We start from the raw sequence: 27,691 nt of genomic DNA on the forward strand, positions 1-27,691 counted from the left end.
CACACTTTATTTTATTACATTTTATTTGTCGTAAACATGCAAAAACAATCATACAAATACATCATTTAAGAGCTTGATGGTTATCACGCTGCAAATTAAGCTCCCTTCACTTTGACCCCTTTCCCAGACTGAGAGGTCGGGATTAGGTGAAAAAACTGCTTTCATCCCGAGAAATATTCCAGGAATGCTCATTTTGTCCAGGAGCTGTGAGGCTTTTGGCCGCCGCAAGGGGGCGCTGTTTCCCTCCCGCAGAGCCAGGTTGCTAAGGTAAGAGTCCCGGCGGCGAGGGCAAGCAAACAGTGCAGCCTGAGAACAATCCAGGAGGGCAAAGTGCACCCTCGACAGGGACAAGTATTATTTCTTCGCATATTGTCGCACTGGACTGTTTGTAACTTCACTCTCTTCTGTTCCGCCACACTGACTTTTATATTGGACTTTGCACAAAGGAGCATCTGTACAGGTAATGTAACACCGGGCTGGGTCACGTGACCAGGTGCTTTACATAAAGAGGGTTAGGGTTTATTCTAACGATGTTATCTGCATGAGAAGGTCAGGGCGGAAGTAACATGGAGTCATTTCCTCCTTTTTGCTGCCTACCTGAGAGCAGCCGCGCTTGAGGTGAGTGGACATGTTTTATTGCAGCTTTCCTTTTGTCACGCATAACATATTTCTCAGGTGGCGTCCGGGAAATGGACACAATTTGATGCGCACCAGACCCGGTCTAGGACCTGACCTGGTTCTAGGCATGGCCGTGAGTCCGACCACACCTGGCGTCGTCATGCCGGCAAGTCTTTTCCTTCTGATGCTGCTGACCACCGATCCTGTGTGGGGTGAGTTGCCAAAGAAGATCATAGCACTTACCAAACAACCCATGGATGTACCAAAGTGCCAAGGATTTAAAAAAAAAAAAAAACTCATTGTGACAAAAGTGTAAAAAGAAGTTAAGCCGTGTTAATACTAAAACATAAGCATTTTAATTGTCGGACAAAAATAAGATAGTAAAAAGTAAAAAATTTTAAAAAAATTCATTTTCAAACAAGTGTAAAAAGAAGTTATGCAGAATAAAAAAAGGGCATACAAGTGTAAAAAAAAAAAGTTAACCACTGTTAATAGTAAAATATGAAAAAATATACCCGTCTTTTTTTATAATATTTGACATTGTTAGACAAGTGCAACAATAAGTTAACTGCTGTTAATATAAAACATGATGTTCATCATTATCATGCAAGTGTAAAATAGTAGATTTGATATCATATTCTTCATTACCTGTAAAAAGAAGTTAAAGTAAAACACCAAAACTATATCATAGTTTTAACTGTTAGACATGAACTTAACCACTGTTGTTAGTAAAAAGTCCCCAAAAACATCTTAATTGGAATGCAAGTGTTTAACAGTTCACTACTGTTTGTACCAAAACATAAAAAAGTGCCAAAGATTACTTTCCTCACACGAAAAAAAAAACTCATTGTGACAAAAGTGTAAAAAGAAGTTAAGCCCTGTTAATACTAAAACATAAAAAAATAAGCATTTTAATTGTCGGACAAGTGTAAAAATAAGATAACTACTGTTGACAGTAAAAAGTAAAAAATATATATATTTTCATTTTCAAACAAGTGTAGAAAGAAGTTATGCAGTATAAATAGTAACAAGTACCCCCCAAAAAAAGTATTAAAAAAGTTATCCACGGTTAATAGTAAAATATGAAAAAAAATATCCATCTATTTTATAATATTTGACATTGTTAGACAAGTGCAACAATAAGTTAACTGCTGTTAATATAAAACATGATGTTCATCATTATCATGCAAGTGTAAAATAGTAGATTTGATATCATATTCTTCATTAGCACACACCTGTAAAAAGAAGTTAAAGTAAAACACCAAAACTATATCATAGTTTTAACTGTTAGACAAGAACTTAACCACTGTTGTTAGTAAAAAAGTCCCCAAAAACATCTTAATTGGTATGCAAGTGTTTAACAGTTCACTACTGTTTGTACCAAAACATAAAAAAGTGCCAAAGTTTACTTTCCCCACATGAAAAAAAAACTCATTGTGACAAAAGTGTAAAAAGAAGTTAAGCCCTGTTAATACTAGAACATAAAAAAATAAGCATTTTAATTGTCGGACAAGTGTAAAAATAAGATAACTACTGTTGACAGTAAAAAGTAAAAAAAATATATATATTTTTTACTTTTCAAACAAGTGTAGAAAGAAGTTATGCAGTATAAATAGTAACAAGTACCCAAAAAAAAGCATTAAAAAAGTTATCCACGGTTAATAGTAAAATATGAAAAAATATATCCATCTATTTTATAATATTTGACATTGTTAGACAAGTGCAACAATAAGTTAACTGCTGTTAATATAAAACATGATGTTCATCATTATCATGCAAGTGTAAAATAGTAGATTTGATATCATATTCTTCATTAGCAGACACCTGTAAAAAGAAGTAAAAGTAAAACACCAAAACTATATCATAGTTTTAACTGTTAGACAAGAACTTAACCACTGTTGTTAGTAAAAAGTCCCCAAAAACATCTTAATTGGTATGCAAGTGTTTAACAGTTCACTACTGTTTGTACCAAAACATAAAAAAGTGCCAAAGTTTACTTTCCCCACATGAAAAAAACCTCATTGTGACAAAAGTGTAAAAAGAAGTTAAGCCCTGGTAATACTAAAACATAAGCATTTTAATTGTCGGACAAAAATAAGATAGTAAAAAGTAAAAAAAAATTTTTTTTTTCATTTTCAAACAAGTGTAGAAAGAAGTTATGCAGAATAAACAAGGGCATACAAGTGTAAAAAAAAGTTAACCACTGTTAATAGTAAAATATGAAAAAATATACCCGTCTTTTTTTTATAATATTTGACATTGTTAGACAAGTGCAACAATAAGTTAACTGCTGTTAATATAAAACATGATGTTCATCATTATCATGCAAGTGTAAAATAGTATATTTGATATCATATTCTTCATTACCTGTAAAAAGAAGTTAAAGTAAAACACCAAAACTATATCATAGTTTTAACTGTTAGACAAGAACTTAACCACTGTTGTTAGTAAAAAAGTCCCCAAAAACATCTTAATTGGTATGCAAGTGTTTAACAGTTCACTACTGTTTGTACCAAAACATAAAAAAGTGCCAAAGTTTACTTTCCCAAACACGAAAAAAAAACCTCATTGTGACAAAAGTGTAAAAAGAAGTTAAGCCCTGTTAATACTAGAACATAAAAAATAAGCATTTTAATTGTCAGACAAGTGTAAAAATAAGATAACTACTGTTGACAGTAAAAAGTAAAAAAAAATATATATTTTTTTACTTTTCAAACAAGTGTAGAAAGAAGTTATGCAGTATAAATAGTAACAAGTAAAAAAAATAAAAATAAAGGTCATATAAGCGTAAAAAAAAAAGTTAACCACTGTTAATAGTAAAATATGAAAAAATATATCCATCTATTTTATAATATTTGACATTGTTAGACAAGTGCAACAATAAGTTAACTGCTGTTAATATAAAACATGATGTTCATCATTATCATGCAAGTGTAAAATAGTCGATTTGATATCATATTCTTCATTACCTGTAAAAAGAAGTTAAAGTAAAACACCAAAACTATATCATAGTTTTAACTGTTAGACATTAACTTAACCACTGTTGTTAGTAAAAAGTCCCCAAAAACATCTTAATTTGTATGCAAGTGTTTAACAGTTCACTACTGTTTGTACCAAAACATAAAAAAGTGCCAAAGTTTACTTTCCCCACACAAAAAAAAACCTCATTGTGACAAAAGTGTAAAAAGAAGTTAAGCCCTGTTAATACTAGAACATAAAAAAATAAGCATTTTATTTGTCGGACAAGTGTAAAAATAAGATAACTACTGTTGACAGTAAAAAGTAAAAAAAAAAAAAAAAATTTACTTTTCAAACAAGTGTAGAAAGAAGTTATGCAGTATAAATAGTAACAAGTAAAAAAAATAAATAAAGGTCTTATAAGCGTAAAAAAAAAAGTTAACCACTGTTAATAGTAAAATATGAAAAAATATATCCATCTATTTTATAATATTTGACATTGTTAGACAAGTGCAACAATAAGTTAACTGCTGTTAATATAAAACATGATGTTCATCATTATCATGCAAGTGTAAAATAGTAGATTTGATATCATATTCTTCATTAGCACACACCTGTAAAAAGAAGTTAAAGTAAAACACCAAAACTATATCATAGTTTTAACTGTTAGACAAGAACTTAACCACTGTTGTTAGTAAAAAAGTCCCCAAAAACATCTTAATTGGTATGCAAGTGTTTAACAGTTCACTACTGTTTGTACCAAAACATAAAAAAGTGCCAAAGTTTACTTTCCCCACACGAAAAAAAACCTCATTGTGACAAAAGTGTAAAAAGAAGTTAAGCCCTGTTAATACTAGAACATAAAAAAATAAGCATTTTAATTGTCGGACAAGTGTAAAAATAAGATAACTACTGTTGACAGTAAAAAGTAAAAAAAATAATATTTTTTTTACTTTTCAAACAAGTGTAGAAAGAAGTTATGCAGTATAAATAGTAACAAGTACCCCCCAAAAAAAGTATTAAAAAAGTTATCCACGGTTAATAGTAAAATATGAAAAAAAATATCCATCTATTTTATAATATTTGACATTGTTAGACAAGTGCAACAATAAGTTAACTGCTGTTAATATAAAACATGATGTTCATCATTATCATGCAAGTGTAAAATAGTAGATTTGATATCATATTCTTCATTAGCAGACACCTGTAAAAAGAAGTTAAAGTAAAACACCAAAACTATATCATAGTTTTAACTGTTAGACAAGAACTTAACCACTGTTGTTAGGAAAAAGTCCCCAAAAACATCTTAATTGGTATGCAAGTGTTTAACAGTTCACTACTGTTTGTACCAAAACATAAAAAAGTGCCAAAGTTTACTTTCCCCACACGAAAAAAAAAACACATTGTGACAAAAGTGTAAAAAGAAGTTAAGCCCTGTTAATACTAAAACATAAAAAATAAGCATTTTAATTGTTGGACAAGTGTAAAAATAAGATAACTACTGTTGACAGTAAAAAGTAAAAAAAAAAAAAATTTTCATTTTCAAACAAGTGTAGAAAGAAGTTATGCAGTATAAATAGTAACAAGTAAAAAAAATAAATAAAGGTCATGTAAGCGTAAAAAAAAAAGTTAACCACTGTTAATAGTAAAATATGAAAAAATATATCCATCTATTTTATCATATTTGACATTGTTAGACAAGTGCAACAATAAGTTAACTGCTGTTAATATAAAACATGATGTTCATCATTATCATGCAAGTGTAAAATAGTAGATTTGATATCATATTCTTCATTAGCAGACACCTGTAAAAAGAAGTTAAAGTAAAACACCAAAACTATATCATAGTTTTAACTGTTAGACATGAACTTAACCACTGTTGTTAGTAAAAAGTCCCCAAAAACATCTTAATTGGTATGCAAGTGTTTAACAGTTCACTACTGTTTGTACCAAAACATAAAAAAGTGCCAAAGTTTACTTTCCCCACACGAAAAAACAACCTCATTGTGACAAAAGTGTAAAAAGAAGTTAAGCCCTGTTAATACTAAAACGAAAAAAATAAGCATTTTAATTGTCGGACAAGTGTAAAAATAAGATAACTACTGTTGACAGTAAAAAATATATATATTTTCATTTTCAAACAAGTGTAGAAAGAAGTTGTGCAGTATAAATAGTAACAAGTACCACAAAAAAAAGCAATAAAAAGTTATCCACGGTTAATAGTAAAATATGAAAAAAAAAATCCATCTATTTTATAATATTTGACATTGTTAGACAAGTGCAACAATAAGTTAACTGCTGTTAATATAAAACATGATGTTCATCATTATCATGCAAGTGTAAAATAGTAGATTTGATATCATATTCTTCATTAGCAGACACCTGTAAAAAGAAGCTAAAGTAAAACACCAAAACTATATCATAGTTTTAACTGTTAGACAAGAACTTAACCACTGTTGTTAGTAAAAAAAATACAATAATAATCGTAATTGGTATGCAAGTTTTGATGTTGTTTTGGTACAAACAGTTCACCACTGTTTGTACCAAAACATAAAAAATATATAATATTTGTAATTATTGGGCAAGTAGGAAATTAAGTTAGATACTGTTAATAGTGAAAAGTACAAATAATATGTTCTTAATTGGCATACTGGTGTAAAAAGAAGTGAACCACTGCTACTAGTCAAACATGAAACAAAATAAAGTTGTCACACAAGATTATGATATAAAATATGAATATTCAAATGTTGTGTTAAATCACTAATGCTAACACCAGCTAGCTGCTAGTGTTCTTGTTAGCATTTTTGCTTTGTAAAATGTAACTGTGAGGAGTTGCAAACAGCTCCTTTAACCACTGTTAGTAGCAGGAATAAAACCTGTTCTTCATTGGCAAACAAGTGTAAAATGGATTTAGTATAAAATAACATCATTGGCAGACAAGAGTAAAAAGTAAAAAAATATGTTCTTAATTGGCATACAAGTGTAAGATACGATGTAGTACCATACTATAATATAAAATAGTATAATGCTATACTATAAAATAATGTAATATTCCTGATTGGCAGACAAGAGTAAAAAGAAGTAAAAAAAAAAGAAAAAAAAGTAAAAAAATACGTTCTTAATTGGCATACAAATGTAAGATATGATATAGTACCATGATATAATATAAAATAATATCATACTATACTATAAAATAATGTAATATTCCTGATTATAATATTCCTGATTGGCAGACAAGAGTAACCAGAAGTAAAAAGTAAAAAAAAGTAAAAAAAAATACGTTCTTAATTGGCATACAAGTGTAAGATACGATATAGTACCATACTATAATATAAAATAGTATAATGCTATACTATAAAATAATGTAATATTCCTGATTGGCAGACAAGAGTAAAAAGAAGTAAAAAAAAAAGAAAAAAAAGTAAAAAATACGTTCTTAATTGGTATACAAATGTAAGATATGATATAGTACCATGATATAATATAAAATAATATCATACTATACTATAAAATAATGTAATATTCCTGATTATAATATTCCTGATTGGCAGACAAGAGTAACCAGAAGTAAAAAGTAAAAAAAAGTTAAAAAAAATACGTTCTTAATTGGCATACAAGTGTAAGATACGATATAGTACCATACTATAATATAAAATAGTATAATACTATACTATAAAATAATGTAATATTCCTGATTGGCAGACAAGAGTAAAAATAAAAAAAAAGTAAAAAAATACGTTCTTAATTGGCATACAAATGTAAGATATGATATAGTACCATGCTATAATATAAAATAATATAATACTATACTATAAAATAATGTAATATTCCTGATTATAATATTCCTGATTGGCAGACAAGAGTAACCAGAAGTAAAAAGTAAAAAAAAGTAAAAAATACGTTCTTAATTGGCATACAAGTGTAAGATACGATATAGTACCATACTATAATATAAAATAGTATAATACTATACTATAAAATAATGTAATATTCCTGATTGGCAGACAAGAGTAAAAAAATTAAAAAAAGTAAAAAATACGTTCTTAATTGGCATACAAATGTAAGATATGATATAGTACCATGCTATAATATAAAATAAAATAATATAATACTATACTATAAAATAATGTAATATTCCTGATTATAATATTCCTGATTGGCAGACAAGAGTAACCAGAAGTAAAAAGTAAAAAAAAGTAAAAAAATACGTTCTTAATTGGCATACAAGTGTAAGATACGATATAGTACCATACTATAATATAAAATAGTATAATACTATACTATAAAATAATGTAATATTCCTGATTGGCAGACAAGAGTAAAAAAAGTAAAAAATACGTTCTTATTTGGCATACAAATGTAAGATATGATATAGTACCATGCTATAATATAAAATAAAATAATATAATACTATACTATAAAATAATGTAATATTCCTGATTATAATATTCCTGATTGGCAGACAAGAGTAACCAGAAGTAAAAAGTAAAAAAAAGTAAAAAAATACGTTCTTAATTGGCATACAAGTGTAAGATACGATATAGTACCATACTATAATATAAAAGAGTATAATACTATACTATAAAATAATGTAATATTCCTGATTGGCAGACAAGAGTAAAAAAATTTAAAAAAGTAAAAAATACGTTCTTAATTGGCATACAAATGTAAGATATGATATAGTACCATGCTATAATATAAAATAAAATAATATAATACTATACTATAAAATAATGTAATATTCCTGATTATAATATTCCTGATTGGCAGACAAGAGTAACCAGAAGTAAAAAGTAAAAAAAAGTTAAAAAAAATACGTTCTTAATTGGCATACAAGTGTAAGATACGATATAGTACCATACTATAATATAAAATAATAAAATACTATATAATAAAATAATATAATATTCCTGATTGGCAGACAAGAGTAACCAGAAGTAAAAAGTAAAAAAATTAAAAAAAGTAAAAGAATACGTTCTTAATTGGCATACAAGTGTAAGATACGATATAGTACCATACTATAATATAAATTAATATAATACTATACTATAAAATAATGAAATATTCCTTATTATAATATTCCTGATTGGCAGACAAGAGTAAAAACAAAAGTAAAAATAAAATAAGTAAGAAAATATGTTCTTAATTGGCATACATGTATGAGATACGATATAATACCATACTACAATATAAAACAATATAATACTATACCATAAAATAATGTAATATTCCTAATTATAATATTCCTGATTGGCAGACAAGCGTAGAACGAATTTAAATATGCAATATTTTGAATTGTTAAACAAGTGGAAAATAAGTTATACACTGTTAACAGTAAAAATTCAAAACATATGTTCCTAATTGGCATACATGTATAAAATAGGTTAACCGCTGATTATTAAAACATAAAAATACATGTTTTTAACTGTTTAAGTGTAAAAATAATAGTGTAAACAGTAAAAAATAAATAATTTTCTAATATTCTTCAAGTAATACTCCAAATACTAATTGTATTATTTGATACATGTTTTGATGTATTTGCTATGCTTCATCAAGCTGCATGCTGATATTTGATTCTACTCTGTGTTTCAACCATGTGAGGCACTTTTGGAGCTCTCTATGAGGAGCGCTATATAAATAAAAGACGCTTAATTGTCACGTAAAAAGTGTAAAAATAAGTTAATAGTAAAACGTAAGAACATATGTTCTTTATTGGCATATAGTGTAAAAAATAAATTATTCAGCATTAATAGTAAAAAGTAAAAATATATGTTCTTATATAGGCGGTATAGCTCGGTTGGTAGAGCGGCTGTGCCAGCAAACTTGAGGGTTCCAGGTTCGATCCCAACCTAGTCACTGCCGTTGTGTCCTTGGGCAAGACATTGTACCCACCTGCTCCCAGTGCCGCCCACACTGCTACAAAATGTAACTTAGATATTGGCTTTCACTATGTAAAAGCGCTTTGAGTCACTAGAGAAAAGCGCTATATAAATATAATTCACTTCAGTTATTGGCATATGTTGTGAAAAGAACTTAACCACTGTTTGTGGTAAAACATAAAAAAAAGATATTTCAATTGTTAGAAAGTGTACAAATAAGTGTTAATATAAGTACAACAATACGTTCATAATTGGAATACAAGTGTTAATTTTTCTATATATAATATTTGTAATTGTTCGTAAAAACATTAAAGTCGACCATAACCATGAAGACAAGTGACGACATGTGAGGTGATGTCGGCTTTTATGGAGTCCCTAACTTCTCATGTCTTGTTCCTGTCCTAAAAAGCCCCCCCAAAAATATTATTATTAGGGCCCGCATGGCCCATTGCATAAGGACTCCCAAAGGGAGTCCTTATGCAATGGGACATAAGGACCTATTGAATTTGTAAGGTTTTATTATTATTATTATTCTTCCGCAACTTTGCGCTGTAATTTGACCCCCTTAACATACTTGAAAACTCACCAAATTTTACACATACATCAGTAATATACGGCAAAACTTTTTATCAAAAAACCAAACCTCAAATGTCAAAATTGCGCTCTAGCGCCCCCTACGGAAAAAAAAAACTAGACTGCCTGTAACTCCCACTAGGAAGGTCGGAGAGACATGAAATAAAAACCTTTATGTAGGTCTGACTTAGACCTAGATTTCATAATAGTACATCCTTGGGCTAAAATCAACAGGAAGTTGGCAATTCCCCCTTCAAGACAAAAAAGTACTAAAAACAGTCACTTTTGCCTCTTTGAGCTGTAATTTGACCCCCTTAACATACTTCAAAACTCACCAAATTTTACACACACATCAGTGATATACGGCAAAACTTTTTATCAAAAAACCAAACCTCAAAACTCAAAATTGCGCTCTAGCGCCCCCTACGGAAACAAAAAACTAGACTGCCTGTAACTCCCACTAGGAAGGTCGAAGAGACATGAAATGAAAACCTTTATGTACGGTAGGTCTGACTTAGACCTAAATTTCATAATAGTACATCCTTGGGCTAAAATCAACAGGAAGTTGGCAATTCCCCCTTCAAGACAAAAAAGTACTAAAAACAGTCACTTTTGCCTCTTTGAGCTGTAATTTGACCCCCTTAACATGCTTCAAAACTCACCAAACTGAACACACACATCAGGACTGGCTAACCGAACCCCAAATCTCAAAATTGTGCTCTACCGCAATTTTTGAATAAAACGCAGAAAAAAACTGCTCCTCGGAAGAAAAAAATGACAAAACTGCCTGTAACTCCCACTGGGAAAGTTGGAGAGACATGAAACAAAAACCTCTATGTAGGTCTTACTTACACCTACATTTCATAGATTGACAACCCTCAGCAAAAATCAACAGGAAGTTTGCAATTTCCCCTTCAAAACAATTTTTTTTTTTATAAACCGGTCACTTCTCTTCAAACATTATCCCCTCTGAGCGCGTTTGTCGTTTCAGCTTCAAACTAACACAGGAGAGAGATTGAACCCTTCCAAATAAAAGTTATCGAAATAATTTTTCTAACTGCTCCGGTTTTGATTTTATGAGCCTTCAAAGAACCGCTGCGCTGATGCTGCTGCGCTGCTGTTTTCTCAAGAAGGCTGCTTAAAAGCAGGAAGCACCAGCGTGGCCACACAATGCAGACAAGGTAGGTACACTAGACAAAAGTATTGGGACAATTTGGACTAAAAGTAGACAAAAGTATTGGGACACTTAGGACTACCACTGGACAAAAGTATTGGGACACTTACTACTACCACTGAACAAAAGCATTGGGCAACTGGACAAAAGTATTGGGACACTTACACTGGACAAAAGTATTGGGACACTTGGGACTAAAACTTGACAAAAGTATTGGGACACTTAGTACTAGCACCTGCCAAATACACGGGCCCGACCAATGCTGCTTGCAGCTTTAATTATATTTATGCTCGCTGACTATAATTTTCCTCAAATTCCAAGATCATGGTGTTGCGGTTCCAATATATATACCGGTATATATACTTTTATATTTTTTATATGATATTATTATATTGTATATATTCTATTACCGTATTTTCCGCACTATTAGCCGCACCTAAAAACCACAAATTTACTCAAAAGCTGACAGTGCGGCTTATAACCCGGTGCGCTTTATATATGGATTAATATTAAGATTCATTTTCATAAAGTTTCGGTCTCGCAACTACGGTAAACAGCCGCCATCTTTTTTCCCCGTAGAAGAGGAAGTGCTTCTTCTTCTACGCAAGCAACCGCCAAGGTAAGCACCCGCCCCCATAGAACAGGAAGCGCTTCTTCTTCTACTGTAAGCAACCACCCACCCGCGTAGAAGAAGAAGAAGAATAAGCGCGCGGATATTACGTTTCATTTCCTTTGTGTGTTTACATCTGTAAAGACCACAAAATGGCTCCTACTAAGCGACAGGTTTCCGGTTCATGAAAAGACGCAATCTCTCCATCCGCACACGGACTACTATTTCACAGCAACTGCCTAAAGACTTTCAAGAAAAGCTGGCTACTTTCCGTGCATATTGTAAAAACAAGATAGCTGAAAAAAAGATCCGGCCAGAGAACATTATCAACATGGACGAGGTTCCACTGACTTTTGATATTCCTGTGAACCGCACTGTGGATACAACGGGAGCACGTACGGTGAATATTCGCACCACAGGGAATGAGAAGTCATCCTTCACTGTGGTTCTAGCTTGCCATGCTAATGGCCAGAAACTTCCACCCATGGTGATATTCAAAAGGAAGACCTTGCCAAAAGAGACCTTTCCAGCCGGCGTCATCATAAAAGCTAACTCGAAGGGATGGATGAAGAAAAGATGAGCGAGTGGTTAAGGTACCGTATTTTCCGCACCATAAGGCGCCCTGGGTTAAAAGCCGCGCCTTCAATGAACGGCATATTTCAAAACTTTGTCCACCTATAAGCCGCCCCGTGTTGTAAGCCGCATCTAACTGCGCTAAAGGAATGTCAAAAAAACAGTCAGATAGGTCAGTCAAACTTTAATAATATATTAAAAACCAGCGTTCTAACAACTCTGTTCACTCCCAAAATGTACGCAAATGTGCAATCACAAACATACGTATATCAACATGGACAGAGCTGCGTGAAAAAAGCCACCCGGCCTCTTCGCGTAAACTTAAACTTACCTTAACCACTCGCTCATCTTTTCTTCATCCATCCCTTCGAGTTAGCTTTTTATGATGACGCCGGCTGGAAAGGTCTCTTTTGGCAAGGTCTTCCTTTTGAATATCACCATGGGTGGAAGTTTCTGGCCATTAGCATGGCAAGCTGGAACCACAGTGAAGGATGACTTCTCATTCCCTGTGGTGCGAATATTCACCGTACGTGCTCCCGTTGTATCCACAGTGCGGTTCACAGGAATATCAGTTGCTGTGAAATAGTAATCCGTGTGCGGATGGAGAGATTGCGTCTTTTCATGAACCGGATCCCTGACGCTTAGTAGGAGCCATTTTGTGGTCTTTACAGATGTAAACACACAAAGGAAATGAAACGTACGGTGATATCCGCGCGCTTTTTCTTCTTCTACGCGGGCGGGTGGTTGCTTACAGTAGAAGAAGAAGCGCTTCCTGTTCTATGGGGGCGGGTGCTTACCTTGGCGGTTGCTTGCGTAGAAGAAGAAGCGCTTCCTGTTCTACCGGGAAAAAAGATGGTGGCTATTTACCGAAGTTGCGAGATCGAAACTTTATGAAAATGAATCTTAATATTAATCCATATATAAAGCGCACCGGGTTAAAAGGCGCACTGTCAGCTTTTGAGAAAATTTGTGGTTTTTAGGTGCGGCTAATAGTGCGGAAAATACGGTAAGTTTACGCGAAGAGGCCGGGTGGCTTTTTTCACGCAGCTCCGTCCATGTTGATATACGACTCCATGCTCGCCCACATCACGCTGGTTTTTAATATATTATTAAAGTTTGACTGACCTATCTGACTGTTTTTTTGACATTCCTTTAGCGCAGTTAGATGCGGCTTACAACAGGGGGCGGCTTATAGGTGGACAAAGTTTTGAAATATGCCGTTCATTGAAGGCGCGGCTTATAACCCAGGGCGCCTTATGGTGCGGAAAATACGGTATATATATATTATTGTATTATTATTATTATTATATGATTGTTATTATTATTTTTACATTATAATAATTATTTTCCCAGGGCCTTTCTGTGTGTGAGCTTGTGGCCTTGTCAGTTTGTACTTTTGTCCTCACAAAGTTTGTCCTGGTAAATATTTGACCGAGGGGGGATAAAAAAAAAAAAAAAAAGATATGGTGGTTTTCAGTTCCTGTAAAAGTCTCCCAATGAAAGCTTTGCAAGATGACACAGCAGCAAGAGATACACTTTAGATGATTGCTGGTTTTTCCCTGGCATATCTCAGCATATTAGTGAGTGTGTGGCCAACCCTCCACATTCCTTGGCTTCTCCTCCTCCTCCTCGGCGTGTTACTTAGTGATGTCACCCGGTCATCACATGGCTGCACACCACTTCTGAGTCACCACAACGTGCTGCACACCGCGTCCTTCTGCCAGATAAAAGCCTGCTAAATGTGCAGTGATAGTCAGAGGGTGTGCTGACGGAGCACTTCAACATTTGACAGGAAAAAGTAGCTACCGTGAGGCCAGATTAGCGTACAGTGCCGTGCCGTGCCGTGCCGTGCCGTGCCAGGTGAGGGTGAACACATGAAGCTTCTTTTGCTCAAGTCCTACACTTCACTGTTTGGGTGGAAGACGTTTTGTGTGCAACAAATGTTGTGCACACAGGTAACAAGAGACATGGTCAAGGTGTAGCAGACAGGTAACAAGAGACATGGTCAAGGTGTAGCAGACAGGTAACAAGGGACATGGTCAAGGTGTAGCAGACAGGTAACAAGAGACATGGTCAAGGTGTAGCAGACAGGTAACAAGAGACATGGTCAAGGTGTAGCAGACAGGTAACAAGGGACATGGTCAAGGTGTAGCAGACAGGTAACAAGGGACATGGTCAAGGTGTAGCAGACAGGTAACAAGGGACATGGTCAAGGTGTAGCAGACAGGTAACAAGAGACATGGTCAAGGTGTAGCAGACAGGTAACAAGGGACATGGTCAAGGTGTAGCAGACAGGTAACAAGGGACATGGTCAAGGTGTAGCAGACAGGTAACAAGGGACATGGTCAAGGTGTAGCAGACAGGTAACAAGGGGTATGGTCAAGGTGTAGCAGACAGGTAACAAGGGACATGGTCAAGGTGTAGCAAATAGTCTATAAAATAGCCAAAGTACTGTACAAACCAACCCCAACCCTAACCGCAACCCTAACACTCTAACCCTAACCTCAACCCTAACCTTAACACTAACCCTCTAACACTAACCCTCTAACCCCAACCCTAACCCTAACACATTCAACATTAATTAGTTGCTTATTAACATGCAAATTAGTAACATATTGGCTCTTAATTAGTCATTATTAAGTACTTAATGCTTTATTCTGCATGGCCTTATTATGGCCCCAACCCCCAACCCCAACCCTAACCCTATCCTCAACCCTAACCTCAACCCTAACCTAAACCCCAACCCTAACCCCAACCCCAACCCCAACCCTAACCTCAACCCTAACCTCAACCCTAACCCTAACCCTAACATATTCAACATTAATTAGTTGCTTATTAACATGCAAATTAGTAACATATTGGCTCTTAATTAGTCATTATTAAGTACTTATTGATGCTTTATTCTGCATGGCCTTATTATGGCCCCAACCCCCAACCCCAACCCTAACCCTATCCTCAACCCTAACCTCAACCCTAACCTAAACCCCAACCCTAACCCCAACCCCAACCCCAACCCTAACCTCAACCCTAACCTCAACCCTAACCTAAACCCCAACCCTAACCCCAACCCCAACCCCAACCCTAACCTCAACCCTAACCTCAACCCTAACCCTAACCCTAACATATTCAACATTAATTAGTTGCTTATTAACATGCAAATTAGTAACATATTGGCTCTTAATTAGTCATTATTAAGTACTTATTGATGCTTTATTCTGCATGGCCTTATTATGGCTCCAACCCCAACCCTAACCCTAACCTCAACCCCAACCCTAACCCCAACCCCAACCCTAACCCTAATCCTAACCTCAACCCTAACCTCAACCCCAACCCCAACCCTAACCCCAACCCTAACATATTCACCATTAATTAGTTGCTTATTAACATGCAAATTAGTAACATATTGGCTCTTAATTAGTCATTATTAAGTACTTATTAATGCTTTATTTTGCATGGCCTTATTATGGCCCCAACCCCAACCCTAACCCCAACCCTAAGCGCAACCCTAACCTAAACCCCAACAGTAACCCCAACCCTAACCCTAACCACAACCCTAACCCCAACCCTAATCCTAATCCTAACCCTAATCCTAACCTCAACCCCAACCCTAACCCTAACCCCAACCCCAACCCTAAGCGCAACCCTAACCCTCTAACCCTAACCTCAGCCCTAACCCTAACACTAACCCTCTAACCCCAACCCTAACCCTAACCCCAACCCTAACCCTAACCCCAACCCTAACCCTAACATATTCAACATTAATCAGTTGCTTATTAACATGCAAATTAGTAACATATTGGCTCTTAATTAGTCATTATTAAGTACTTATCAATGCCTTATTCTGCATGGCCTTATCATGACCCCAACCCCAACCCTAACCCTAACCTTAACCCTAACCTCAACCCCAACCCCAACCCTAACCCCAACCCTAACATATTCAACATTAATTAGTTGCTTATTAACATGCAAATTAGTAACATATTGGCTCTTAATTAGTCATTATTAAGTACTTATTGATGCTTTATTCTGCATGGCCTTATTATGGCCCCAACCCCAACCCTAACCTCAACACTAACCTAAACCCCAACACTAACCCCAACCCTAACCCTAACCACAACCCTAACCCCAACACCAACCCTAACCCTAATCCTAACCTCAACCCTAACCTCAACCCTAACCCCAACCCTAACCCTAACCCTAACCCCAACCCCAACCCTAAGTGCAACCCTAACCCTCTAACCCTAACATCAGCCCTAACCCTAACACTAACCCTCTAACCCCAACCCTAACCCTAACATATTCAACATTAATCAGTTGCTTATTAACATGAAAATTAGTAACATATTGGCTCTTAATTAGTCATTATTAAGTACTTATTAATGCCTTATTCTGCATGGCCTTATTATGGCCCCAACCCCAACCCCAACCCTAACCCCAACCCTAACCTCAACACTAACCTAAACCCCAACACTAACCCCAACCCTAACCCTAACCACAACCCTAACCCCAACACCAACCCTAACCCTAACCCCAACCCTAACCTCAACCCTAACCTAAACCCCAATCCCAACCCTAACCCTAATCCTAGCCTCAACCCTAACCTCAACCCCAACCCCAACCCTAACCCTAACCTCAACCCTAACCTCAACCCTAACCTAAACCCTAACCCCAACCCCAACCCCAACCCTAATCCTAACCCTAATCCTAACCTCAACCCTAACCCTAACCTCAACCCTAACCTAAACCCCAACCCTAACCCCAACCCCAACCCTAACCCTAATCCTAACCTCAACCCTAACCTCAACCCCAACCCTAACCCCAACCCTAACATATTCAACATTAATTGGTTGCTTATTAACATGCAAATTAGTAACATATTGGCTCTTAATTAGTCATTATTAAGTACTTAATGCTTTATTCTGCATGGCCTTATTATGGCCCCAACCCTAACCCCAACCCTAACCTCAACACTAACCTAAACCCCAACACTAACCCTAACCCTAACCACAACCCTAACCCCAACACTAACCCTAACCCTAACCCTAATCCTAACCTCAACCCTAACCTCAACCCCAACCCTAACCCTAACCCCAACCCCAACCCTAACCTCAACCCTAACCCTCTAACCCTAACCTCAGCCCTAACCCTAACACTAACCCTCTAACCCCAACCCCAACCCTAACCCTAATCCTAACCTCAACCCTAACCTCAACCCCAACCCTAACCCCAACCCTAACATATTCAACATTAATTGGTTGCTTATTAACATGCAAATTAGTAACATATTGGCTCTTAATTAGTCATTATTAAGTACTTATTGATGCTTTATTCTGCATGGCCTTATTATGGCCCCAACCCTAACCCCAACCCTAACCTCAACACTAACCTAAACCCCAACACTAACCCTAACCACAACCCTAACCCCAACACTAACCCTAACCCTAACCCTAATCCTAACCTCAACCCTAACCTCAACCCCAACCCTAACCCTAACCCCAACCCCAACCCTAAACTCAACCCTAACCCTCTAACCCTAACCTCAGCCCTAACCCTAACACTAACCCTCTAACCCCAACCCTAACCCTAACCCTAACCCCAACCCTAACCCTAACCCTAACCCCAACCCTAACCCTAACATATTCAACATTAATCAGTTGCTTATTAACATGCAAATTAGTAACATATTGGCTCTTAATTAGTCATTATTAAGTACTTATTAATGCTTTATTCTGCATGGCCTTATCATGACCCCAACCCTAACCATAACCCTAACCTCAACCCTAACCTAAACCCCAATCCTAACCCCAACCCCAACCCTAACCCTAACCCCAACCCTCTAACCCCAACCCTAACCTCAACCCTAACACTAACCCCAACCCTAACCCCAACCCAAACCCTCTAACCCTAACCAAATAACCCTAAATGAAGTCTTAGTTACTTAGAATATGTTCCCCACACTAAAGTGTTAGCATAATAAAATAAGGAATATTTCTCAAAATAGTAAAAAAAAAAAGGCCTGAATAAAAACGTAACAATTTCCATGAACTAAAACGTCGAGCTTCAACACATCAAACCTTATCAGCCGCCTGAAACATGTTTCGAAAGCCTGCGAAGGCGCCTGCTTCTAAAGAAAGGTGTGCACAGACAGAACCCAAAAGCAGTGAAGTTGTGTAAATGGTCAATAAAAAGAGAATACAACAAATCCTTTTCAACTTATATTCAATTGAATAGACTGCAAAGACAAGATATTTCATGTTCACACTCAGAAACTAAATAATCATCAACTTAGAATGGAATGGCAGCAACACATTGCAAAAAAAGGCATTTTTACCAGTGTGTTACATGGCCTTTCCTTTTAACAACACTCAGTAAAGGTTTGGGAACTGAGGAGACACATTTTTGAAGTGGAATTCTTTCCCATTCTTGTTCAACAGTCTCCCTGTCTGGACTACAGGCAGGCCAGTCTAGTACCTGCACTCTTTTACTATGAAGCCACGTTGATGTAACACGTGGCTTGGCATTGTCTTGCTGAAATAAGCAGGGGCGTCCATGATAACAACATATGTTGCTCCAAAAGCTGTATGTACCTTTCAGCATTAATGGTGCCTTCACAGATGTGTAAGTTACCCATGTCTTGGCCACTAATACACCCCCATACCATCACACATGCTGCCTTTTACACTTTCACCCTAGAACAATCCGGATGGTTCTTTTCCTCTTTGGTCCGGAGGACACCACGTCCACAGTTTCCAAAAACGATTTGAAATGTGGACTCGTCAGACCACAGAACACTTTTCCACTTTGTATCAGTCCATCTTAGATGAGCTCAGGCCCAGAGAAGCCGGCGGCGTTTCTGGGTGTTGTTGATAAATGGCTTTGGCTTTGCATAGTAGAGTTTTAACTTGCACTTACAGATGTAGCGACCAACTGTAGTTACTGACAGTGGGTTTCTGAAGTGTTCCTGAGCCCATGTGGTGATATCCTTTACACACTGATGTGGCTTTTTGATGCAGTACCGCCTGAGGGATCCAAAGTGTGTAATATCATGGCTTACGTGCAGTGATTTCTCCACATTCTCTGAACCTTTTGATGATATTACGGAGCGTAGATGGTGAAATCCCTAAATTCCTTGTTGAGAAATGTTGTTCTTCAACAATTTGCTCAGGCATTTGTTGACAAAGTGGTGACCCTCGCCCCCGTCCTTGTTTGTGAACGACTGAGCATTTCATGGAAGCTACTTTTATACCCAATCATGGCACCCACCTGTTCCCAATTAGCCTGTTCACCTGTGGGATGTTCCAAATAAGTCTTTGATGAGCATTCCTCAACTTTCTCACTCTTTTTTGCCACTTGTGCCAGCTTTTTGGAAACATGTCGCAGGCATCAAATTCCAAATGAGCTAATATTTGCAAAAAAGAACAAAGTTTCTCAGTGTAGTAGACCTAAGTATTCATTAAGTACCACCATAATGACAACATTAAATACAGTAGTGTAGTAGACCTAAGTATTCATTAAGTACCACCATAATGACAACATTAAATACAGTAGTGTAGTAGACCTAAGTGTTCATTAAGTACCACCATAATGACAACATTAAAATACTGTCGCATGATAGGCCTAAGTATTCATTAAAAACAAGGCAAAGGTTTTATCTAACAAGTATATTTAATATTTTTGGCCATTGTATTATTACACAGAGTTCGAAGAGTAACACTGTGTTTAAGAATAGGAAAATAAAACACCCTCTCCAAATGTGTCTTCTAAAGATAAACATTGATGAAATATTTATCTAGAAGATGAACATCTTTGCTGGTTTTGCAGCCATTGTTGAAAATAAAGTTGATAAAACTGCAGTCAAAGATGTTATTTGTGTTTATTACTTGACTAGCTTGTCCAGGAGCAGGATCAGTTCTATCTTCACTTCACTGCTTCTTTCTCCTCCACAGGAAGTTCTGACATTGTGTCCAGAGACTTCAGATCCTACAATGCTACTGTGAGTCCAGCTCTTTACCTGCACTCAACACTCAGGAATAACTTTATTTGTGTTGTTTTTTTTATATCATTTGACTTATTGGGAAAACACTGGCCAAGGTCAAAATAGTATTAATAAAACTGCTTTCTTTGTTTGCACAATAAACAACTATATATATATATATATATATATATATATGTGTATGTATGTATGTATGTATGTATGTGTGGGGGAAAAAATCACAAGACTACTTCATCTCTACAGGCCTGTTTCATGAGGGGTTCCCTCAATCATCAGGAGATTTTAATGGAAGCATTCACATACCATGGTTTATATAGGGCACAGAGTGGGTGGGTACAGGCTGGCGTAGGGGCGTGGTGATTGGCTCATGTGTTACCTAGGAGGTGTTTCCGTCTGTGGCGGCATGCTGATACAATTTCGCTGCGCTTGTTGAGGGATGACAGGTCTGGACGGTAAATAATAAACAGTTTCTCTTTCAAGCATAGGTTGCATCTTTTATTACCACTATTGTAAGGTGTGCTGGATGCAAGAATTTGCCATGTTATTGAATATTCAACATTATTGTCTTTGAGGTCCCAAATGTGTTTGCTGAGTTCTGTGGTATTCCGCAGGTTTTGGTTCCTGAAAGAAGCCTTGTGATTGTTCCATCTGGTTTTAAACTCTCCCTCGGTTAATCCTACATATGTGTCGGATGTGTTAATGTCCTTGCGTGTTACCTTAGATTGGTAAACAACTGATGTTTGTAAGCACCCCCCGTTGAGAGGGCAATCAGGTTTCTTGCGGCAGTTGCAGCCTTTGTTGGTTTTGGAGTCACTCTGTCCGGGGGCCGACGGCTCATTTGCAATTGTTTTGTTGTGGTTTGAGATAATTTGTCGTATATTGTTCATGCAGCTGTAGCTCAATTTAATGTTGTTCTTGTTGAATACTTTTCTTAGGGTGTTGCCTTTGGGGAAGTGTTTGTCAATCAGATTGAGGAATTTGTGGCCAATGTTAGTTGAGACGTTTTTGCTGTATGGGGGGTTGTACCATATATATATATATATATATATATATATATATATATATATATATATATATATATATATATATATATATATATATATATATATATATATATATATATATATATATATATATATGTATAGTACATGCAAGGTAATGCGAAACACAAAATGTTAAATACACTATACTAATTACATTAATTATATTATTTATTTTTATTGTTTTATTATGTATTAATATGTACACGATTATATTGTTAACAGATAATAATACATAATTAACATTTCATTGTGTTTTTAAATATTTATTATACAAATTAAAATCCCTTTATATGTATTTATTAAATGTATTCATAATTAGTGCTACTGCTATTATAATTTAACGCTCAATTAGGGCCTAAATTTTTGTACTATAAATACAAAAACTTTGAAAGTGAAAAGTCAAGTTTTGATGTTTAATTTTGACAAATACATCAATAAAAATAAATGTAAACATCATTTTTACAGGCTAAATATATTTATAATTTCACTCTGGGAAGTATTTGAATACATGTTTGTTACTTTTTTTTTAACTTTTGTTTGAGATTTGAGCCTGTTTTAAAATTCCATCCATCCATCCATCTTCTTCCGCTTATCCGAGGTCGGGTCGCGGGGGCAGCAGCCTAAGCAGGGAAGCCCAGACTTCCCTCTCCCCAGCCACTTCGTCCAGCTCTTCCTGTGGGACCCCGAGGCGTTCCCAGGCCAGCCAGGAGACATAGTCTTCCCAACGTGTCCTGGGTCTTCCCCGCGGCCTCCTACCGGTCGGACGTGCCCTAAACACCTCCCTAGGGAGGCGTTCGGGTGGCATCCTGACCAGATGCCCGAACCACCTCATCTGGCTCCTCTCCATGTGGAGGAGCAGCGGCTTTACTTTGAGCTCCCCCCGGATGACAGAGCTTCTCACCCTATCTCTAAGGGAGAGCCCCGCCACCCGGCGGAGGAAACTCATTTGGGCCGCTTGTACCCGTGATCTTGTCCTTTCGGTCATAACCCAAAGCTCATGACCATAGGTGAGGATGGGAACGTAGATCGACCGGTAAATTGAGAGCTTTGCCTTCCGGCTCAGCTCCTTCTTCACCACAACGGATCGATACAGCGTCCGCATTACTGAAGACGCCGCACCGATCCGCCTGTCGATCTCACGATCCACTCTTCCCTCACTCGTGAACAAGACTCCGAGGTACTTGAACTCCTCCACTTGGGGCAAGATCTCCTCCCCAACCCGGAGATGGCACTCCACCCTTTTCCGGGCGAGAACCATGGACTCGGACTTGGAGGTGCTGATTCTCATCCCAGTCGCTTCACACTCAGCTGCGAACCGATCCAGTGAGAGCTGAAGATCCTGGCCAGATGAAGCCATCAGGACCACATCATCTGCAAAAAGCAGAGACCTAATCCTGCAGCCACCAAACCAGATCCCCTCAACGCCTTGACTGCGCCTAGAAATTCTGTCCATAAAAGTTATGAACAGAATGGGTGACAAAGGGCAGCCTTGGCGGAGTCCAACCCTCACTGGAAACGTGTCCGACTTACTACCGGCAATGCGGACCAAGCTCTGGCACTGATCATGCAGGGAGCGGACCGCCACAATCAGACAGTCCGATACCCCGTACTCTCTGAGCACTCCCCACAGGACTTCCCGAGGGACACGGTCGAATGCCTTCTCCAAGTCCACAAAACACTCCTCTCTGAGCTGCCACCTTAACGTGGTAGAGGAGTTTGCGTGTCCCAATGATCCTAGGAGCTATGTTGTCCGGGGGCTTTATGCCCCCTGGTAGGGTCTCCCAAGGCAAACTGGTCCTAGGTGAGGGATCAGACAAAGAGCAGCTCGAAGACCTCTATGAAGAAAACAAGCAAGGAACCCAGATTTCCCTTGCCCGGACGCGGGTCACCGGGGCCCCCCTCTGGAGCCAGGCCCGGAGGTGGGGCACGATGGTGAGCGCCTGTCCCCATGGGGCCCGGCCGGGCACAGCCCGAAGAGGCAACGTGGGTCCCCCCTCCAATGGGCTCACCACCCATAGTAGGGGTCATAGAGGTCGGGTGCGATGTGAGCTGGGCGGCAGCCGAGGGCAGGGCACTTGGCGGTCCGATCCTCGGCTACAGAAGCTAGCTCTTGGGACGTGGAACGTCACCTCGCTGGGGGGGAAGGAGCCTGAGCTAGTGCGCGAGGTGGAGAAGTTCCGGCTAGATATAGTCGGACTCACTTCGACGCACAGCAAGGGCTCTGGAACCAGTTCTCTCGAGAGGGGCTGGACTCTCTTCCACTCTGGCGTTGCCGGCAGTGAGAGGCGACGGGCTGGGGTGGCAATTCTTGTTGCCCCCCGACGTTGGAGTTCAACCCGGTGGACGAGAGGGTAGCTTCCCTCCGCCTTCGGGTGGGGTGACGGGTCCTGACTGTTGTTTGCGTTTACGCGCCAAACAGCAGCTCAGAGTACCCACCCTTTTTGGATTCACTCGAGGGAGTACTGGAGAGTGCTCCCCCGGGTGATTCCCTCGTTCTACTGGGGGACTTCAACGCTCATGTTTTAAAATTATTATTTTTTTTTTTTACAGTTTCACTTTTTTTTTTTTTTCAAAATACACATGATTTTTTTTCAGATTCAGACTTCTGGCCTAAATTTAGCGATTCACTCTGGGAATTTTTTTTTTACAGTTAATTTTTTTTTAGTTTCACATCTTGTGAAAGGGATAGCCCCCCCCAACCCCCCTCCCCCCCATGGTAAATTCTAGCCAAAAAAAAAAAAAAGATTTGAATCTGAAAAAGAAAGATGTGTAACAATAGCATTTGAATCTGGAAAAAGTTCAAATACTAATATATTTGATGTTGAGGATTGAGATTGGTTGAGCAGTTGAAGTGTTTATAGCACCACCTGCTGCTTAGACAAAGTACGACAGTTTTTTTACAATTGAAAGTGATTGTTTGACTTCAGGGCCCCGACATCGCTGCCATCGTGGCCCCCACGGTCACGCTGGGCCTGCTGGCCGTGGTCATGGCGGCGGTGGCGTGGCTGCTGTGCGTGGTGAAGAAGAAGCGTCAGACGGAGGGCACGTACAGACCCAGCGCCGAGGAACAAAGCGGCACTCGAAGCTCGGCCGCCACGGACGTGCTGAAGTTACCCAAGGAGGAGAGACTCATTTGACATTGACCTTTGACCCCTCCCCCCCGACAACGGCATCAAAAAGGAGACGTGTTTGTTTACTGGCATCCTCCAGCAGATTCACTTTGTCAGTATTTAATAACTTGCTTTGGTCAGGTTATGTTGGAAGTTATGAACCCCAAAAGCAGTCAAGTTGTCACTTTGTGGAAATGCTAAATAAAAAGAGAATACAACAAACTTCTATTCAATTGAATAGACTGCAAAGACACCATATTTAACGTTCGAACAGGAAAACTTTATTTTTCGCATATATTAGCTCATTTGGAATGTGATGCCTGCAACATGTTTCAAAAAAAGCTGACACAAGTGGCAAAAAAGACTGAGAAAGTTGAGGAATGCTCATCAAAGACTTCTTTGGAACGAGCAATTGCAAGGAATTTAGGGATTTCATCAAAAGGTTCAGAGAATCTGGAGAAATCACTGCACGTAAGCGGCAAGGCCGAAAACCAACATTGAATGCCCGTGACCTTGGATCCCTCAGGCGGTGCTGCATCAAAAAGCCACATCGGAATGTAAAGGATATCACCACATGGGCTCTCAGGAACACTCCAGAAAACCACTGTCAGTAACTACAGTTGGTCGCTACATCTGTAAGCGCAAGTTAAAACTCTACTATGCAAACTCTAAGCCATTTATCAACAACACCCGCTCGCTGGACCCGAGCTCGTCTAAGATGGACTGATGCAAAGTGGAAAAAGTGTTCTGTGGTCTGACGAGTCCACATTTCTAATTGTTCTTGGAAACTGTGGACCAAAGAGGAAAAGAACCATGGGGACTGTTCTAGGGTGAAAGTGTAAAAGGAAGCATGTGTGATGGTATGGGGGTGTATTAGTGCCCAAGACATGGGTAACTTACACATCTGTGAAGGCACCATTAATGCTGAAAGGTACATACAGCTTTTGGAGCAACATATGTTGCCATCCAAGCAACGTTACCATGGACGCCCCTGCTTATTTCAGCAAGACCATGCCAAGCCACGTGTTCCAACAGCGTAGTGTGTGTGTACTAGACTGGCCTGCCTGTAGTCCAGACATTGAAAATGTGTGAAGGCTAAAATATGAGAAGGGAGACTGTTGAACAAACTTCTATTCAATTGAATAGACTGCAAAGACACGATATTTAACGTTCGAACAGGAAAACTTTGTTATCTTTCGCATGTATTAGCTCATTTGGAATGTGATGCCTGCAACATGTTTCAAAAAAAGCTGGCACAAGTGGCAAAAAAGACTGAGAAAGTTGAGGAATGCTCATCAAAGACTTCTTTGGAACGAGCAATTGCAAGGAATTGAGGGATTTCACCATCTACGCTCCGTAATATCATCAAAAGGTTCAGAGAATCCGGAGAAATCACTGCACGTAAGCGGCAAGGCCGAAAACCACAAAAAAGCATCAAAAAGCCACATCGGAATGTAAAGGATATCACCACATGGGCTCAGGAACACTTCAGAAAACCACTGTCAGTAACTACAGTTGGTCGCTACATCTGTAAGTGCAAGTTAAAAGTCTACTATGCAAACTCTTTAAGTTATTTATCAACAACACCCAGAAACTCTGCCGGCTTCGCTGGGCCCGAGCTCGTCTAAGATGGACTGATGCAAAGTGGAAAAAGTGTTCTGTGGTCTGACGAGTCCACATTTCTAATTTGTTCTTGGAAACTGTGGACCAAAGAGGAAAAGAACCATCCGGATTGTTATAGGCGCAAAGTGTAAAAGGCAGCATGTGTGATGGTATGGGGGTGTATTAGTGGCCAAGACATGGGTAACTTACACATCTGTGAAGGCACCATTAATGCTGAAAGGTACATACAGCTTTTGGAGCAACATATGTTGCCATCCAAGCAACGTTACCATGGACGCCCCTGCTTATTTCAGCAAGACCATGCCAAGCCACGTGTTCCAACAGCGTAGTGTGTGTGTACTAGACTGGCCTGCCTGTAGTCCAGACATTGAAAATGTGTGAAGGCTAAAATATGAGAAGGGAGACTGTTGAACAAACTTATATTCAATTGAATAGACTGCAAAGACAAGATATTTAACGTTCGAACAGGAAAACTTTGTTATTTTTTCGCATGTATTAGCTCCTTTGGAATTTGATGCCTGCAACATGTTTCAAAAAAAGCTGACACAAGTGGCAAAAAAGACTGAGAAAGTTGAGGAATGCTCATCAAAGACTTCTTTGGAACGAGCAATTGCAAGGAATTTAGGGATTTCACCATCTGCGCTCCGTAATATCATCAAAAGGTTCAGAGAATCCGGGGAAATCACTGCACGTAAGCGGCAAGGCCGAAAACCACAAAAAAGCATCAAAAAGCCACATCGGAATGTAAAGGATATCACCACATGGGCTCTCAGGAACACTCCAGAAAACCACTGTCAGTAACTACAGTTGGTCGCTACATCTGTAAGTGCAAGTTAAAACTCTACTATGCAAACTCTTTAAGTTATTTATCAACAACACCCAGAAACTCTGCCGGCTTCGCTGGGCCCGAGCTCGTCTAAGATGGACTGATGCAAAGTGGAAAAAGTGTTCTGTGGTCTGACGAGTCCACATTTCTAATTTGTTCTTGGAAACTGTGGACCAAAGAGGAAAAGAACCATGGGGACTGTTCTAGGGTGAAAGTGTAAAAGGAAGCATGTGTGATGGTATGGGGGTGTATTAGTGCCCAAAACATGGATAACTTACACATCTGTGAAGGCACCATTAATGCTGAAAGGTACATACAGGTTTTGGAGCAACATATGTTGCCATCCAAGCAACGTTACCATGGACGCCCCTGCTTATTTCAGCAAGACCATGCCAAGCCACGTGTTCCAACAGCGTAGTGTGTGTGTACTAGACTGGCCTGCCTGTAGTCCAGACATTGAAAATGTGTGAAGGCTAAAATATGAGAAGGGAGACTGTTGAACAACTTAAAAGCTGTACATCAAGCAAGAATCAACCTTTACTGAGTGTTGTTAAAAGGAAAGGCCATGTAACACACTGGTAAAAATGCCTTTTTTTTGCCATTCAATTCTAAGTTGATGATTATTTAGTTTCTGAGTGTGAACATGAAATATCTTGTCTTTGCAGTCTATTCAATTGAATATAAGTTGAAAAGGATTTGTTGTATTCTCTT

General features: G+C 38.1%; 1 protein-coding gene across 1 annotated transcript; it reads left to right on the forward strand.

Annotated features, from left to right (window-relative positions):
• On the forward strand, positions 1-27,691 carry crb3a (crumbs homolog 3a). The gene is made up of 5 exons (XM_061982118.1): positions 1-460; positions 550-618; positions 676-830; positions 20,332-20,378; positions 24,349-27,691. Exons 3-5 carry the CDS (start codon positions 704-706, stop codon positions 24,556-24,558), a joined length of 384 nt encoding a protein of 127 aa, XP_061838102.1. The 5' UTR covers positions 1-460; positions 550-618; positions 676-703; the 3' UTR covers positions 24,559-27,691.

The sequence above is a fragment of the Nerophis lumbriciformis genome, linkage group LG24 (genome assembly GCF_033978685.3).
Source record: "Nerophis lumbriciformis linkage group LG24, RoL_Nlum_v2.1, whole genome shotgun sequence".
Taxonomy (NCBI): Eukaryota; Metazoa; Chordata; class Actinopteri; order Syngnathiformes; family Syngnathidae; genus Nerophis; species Nerophis lumbriciformis.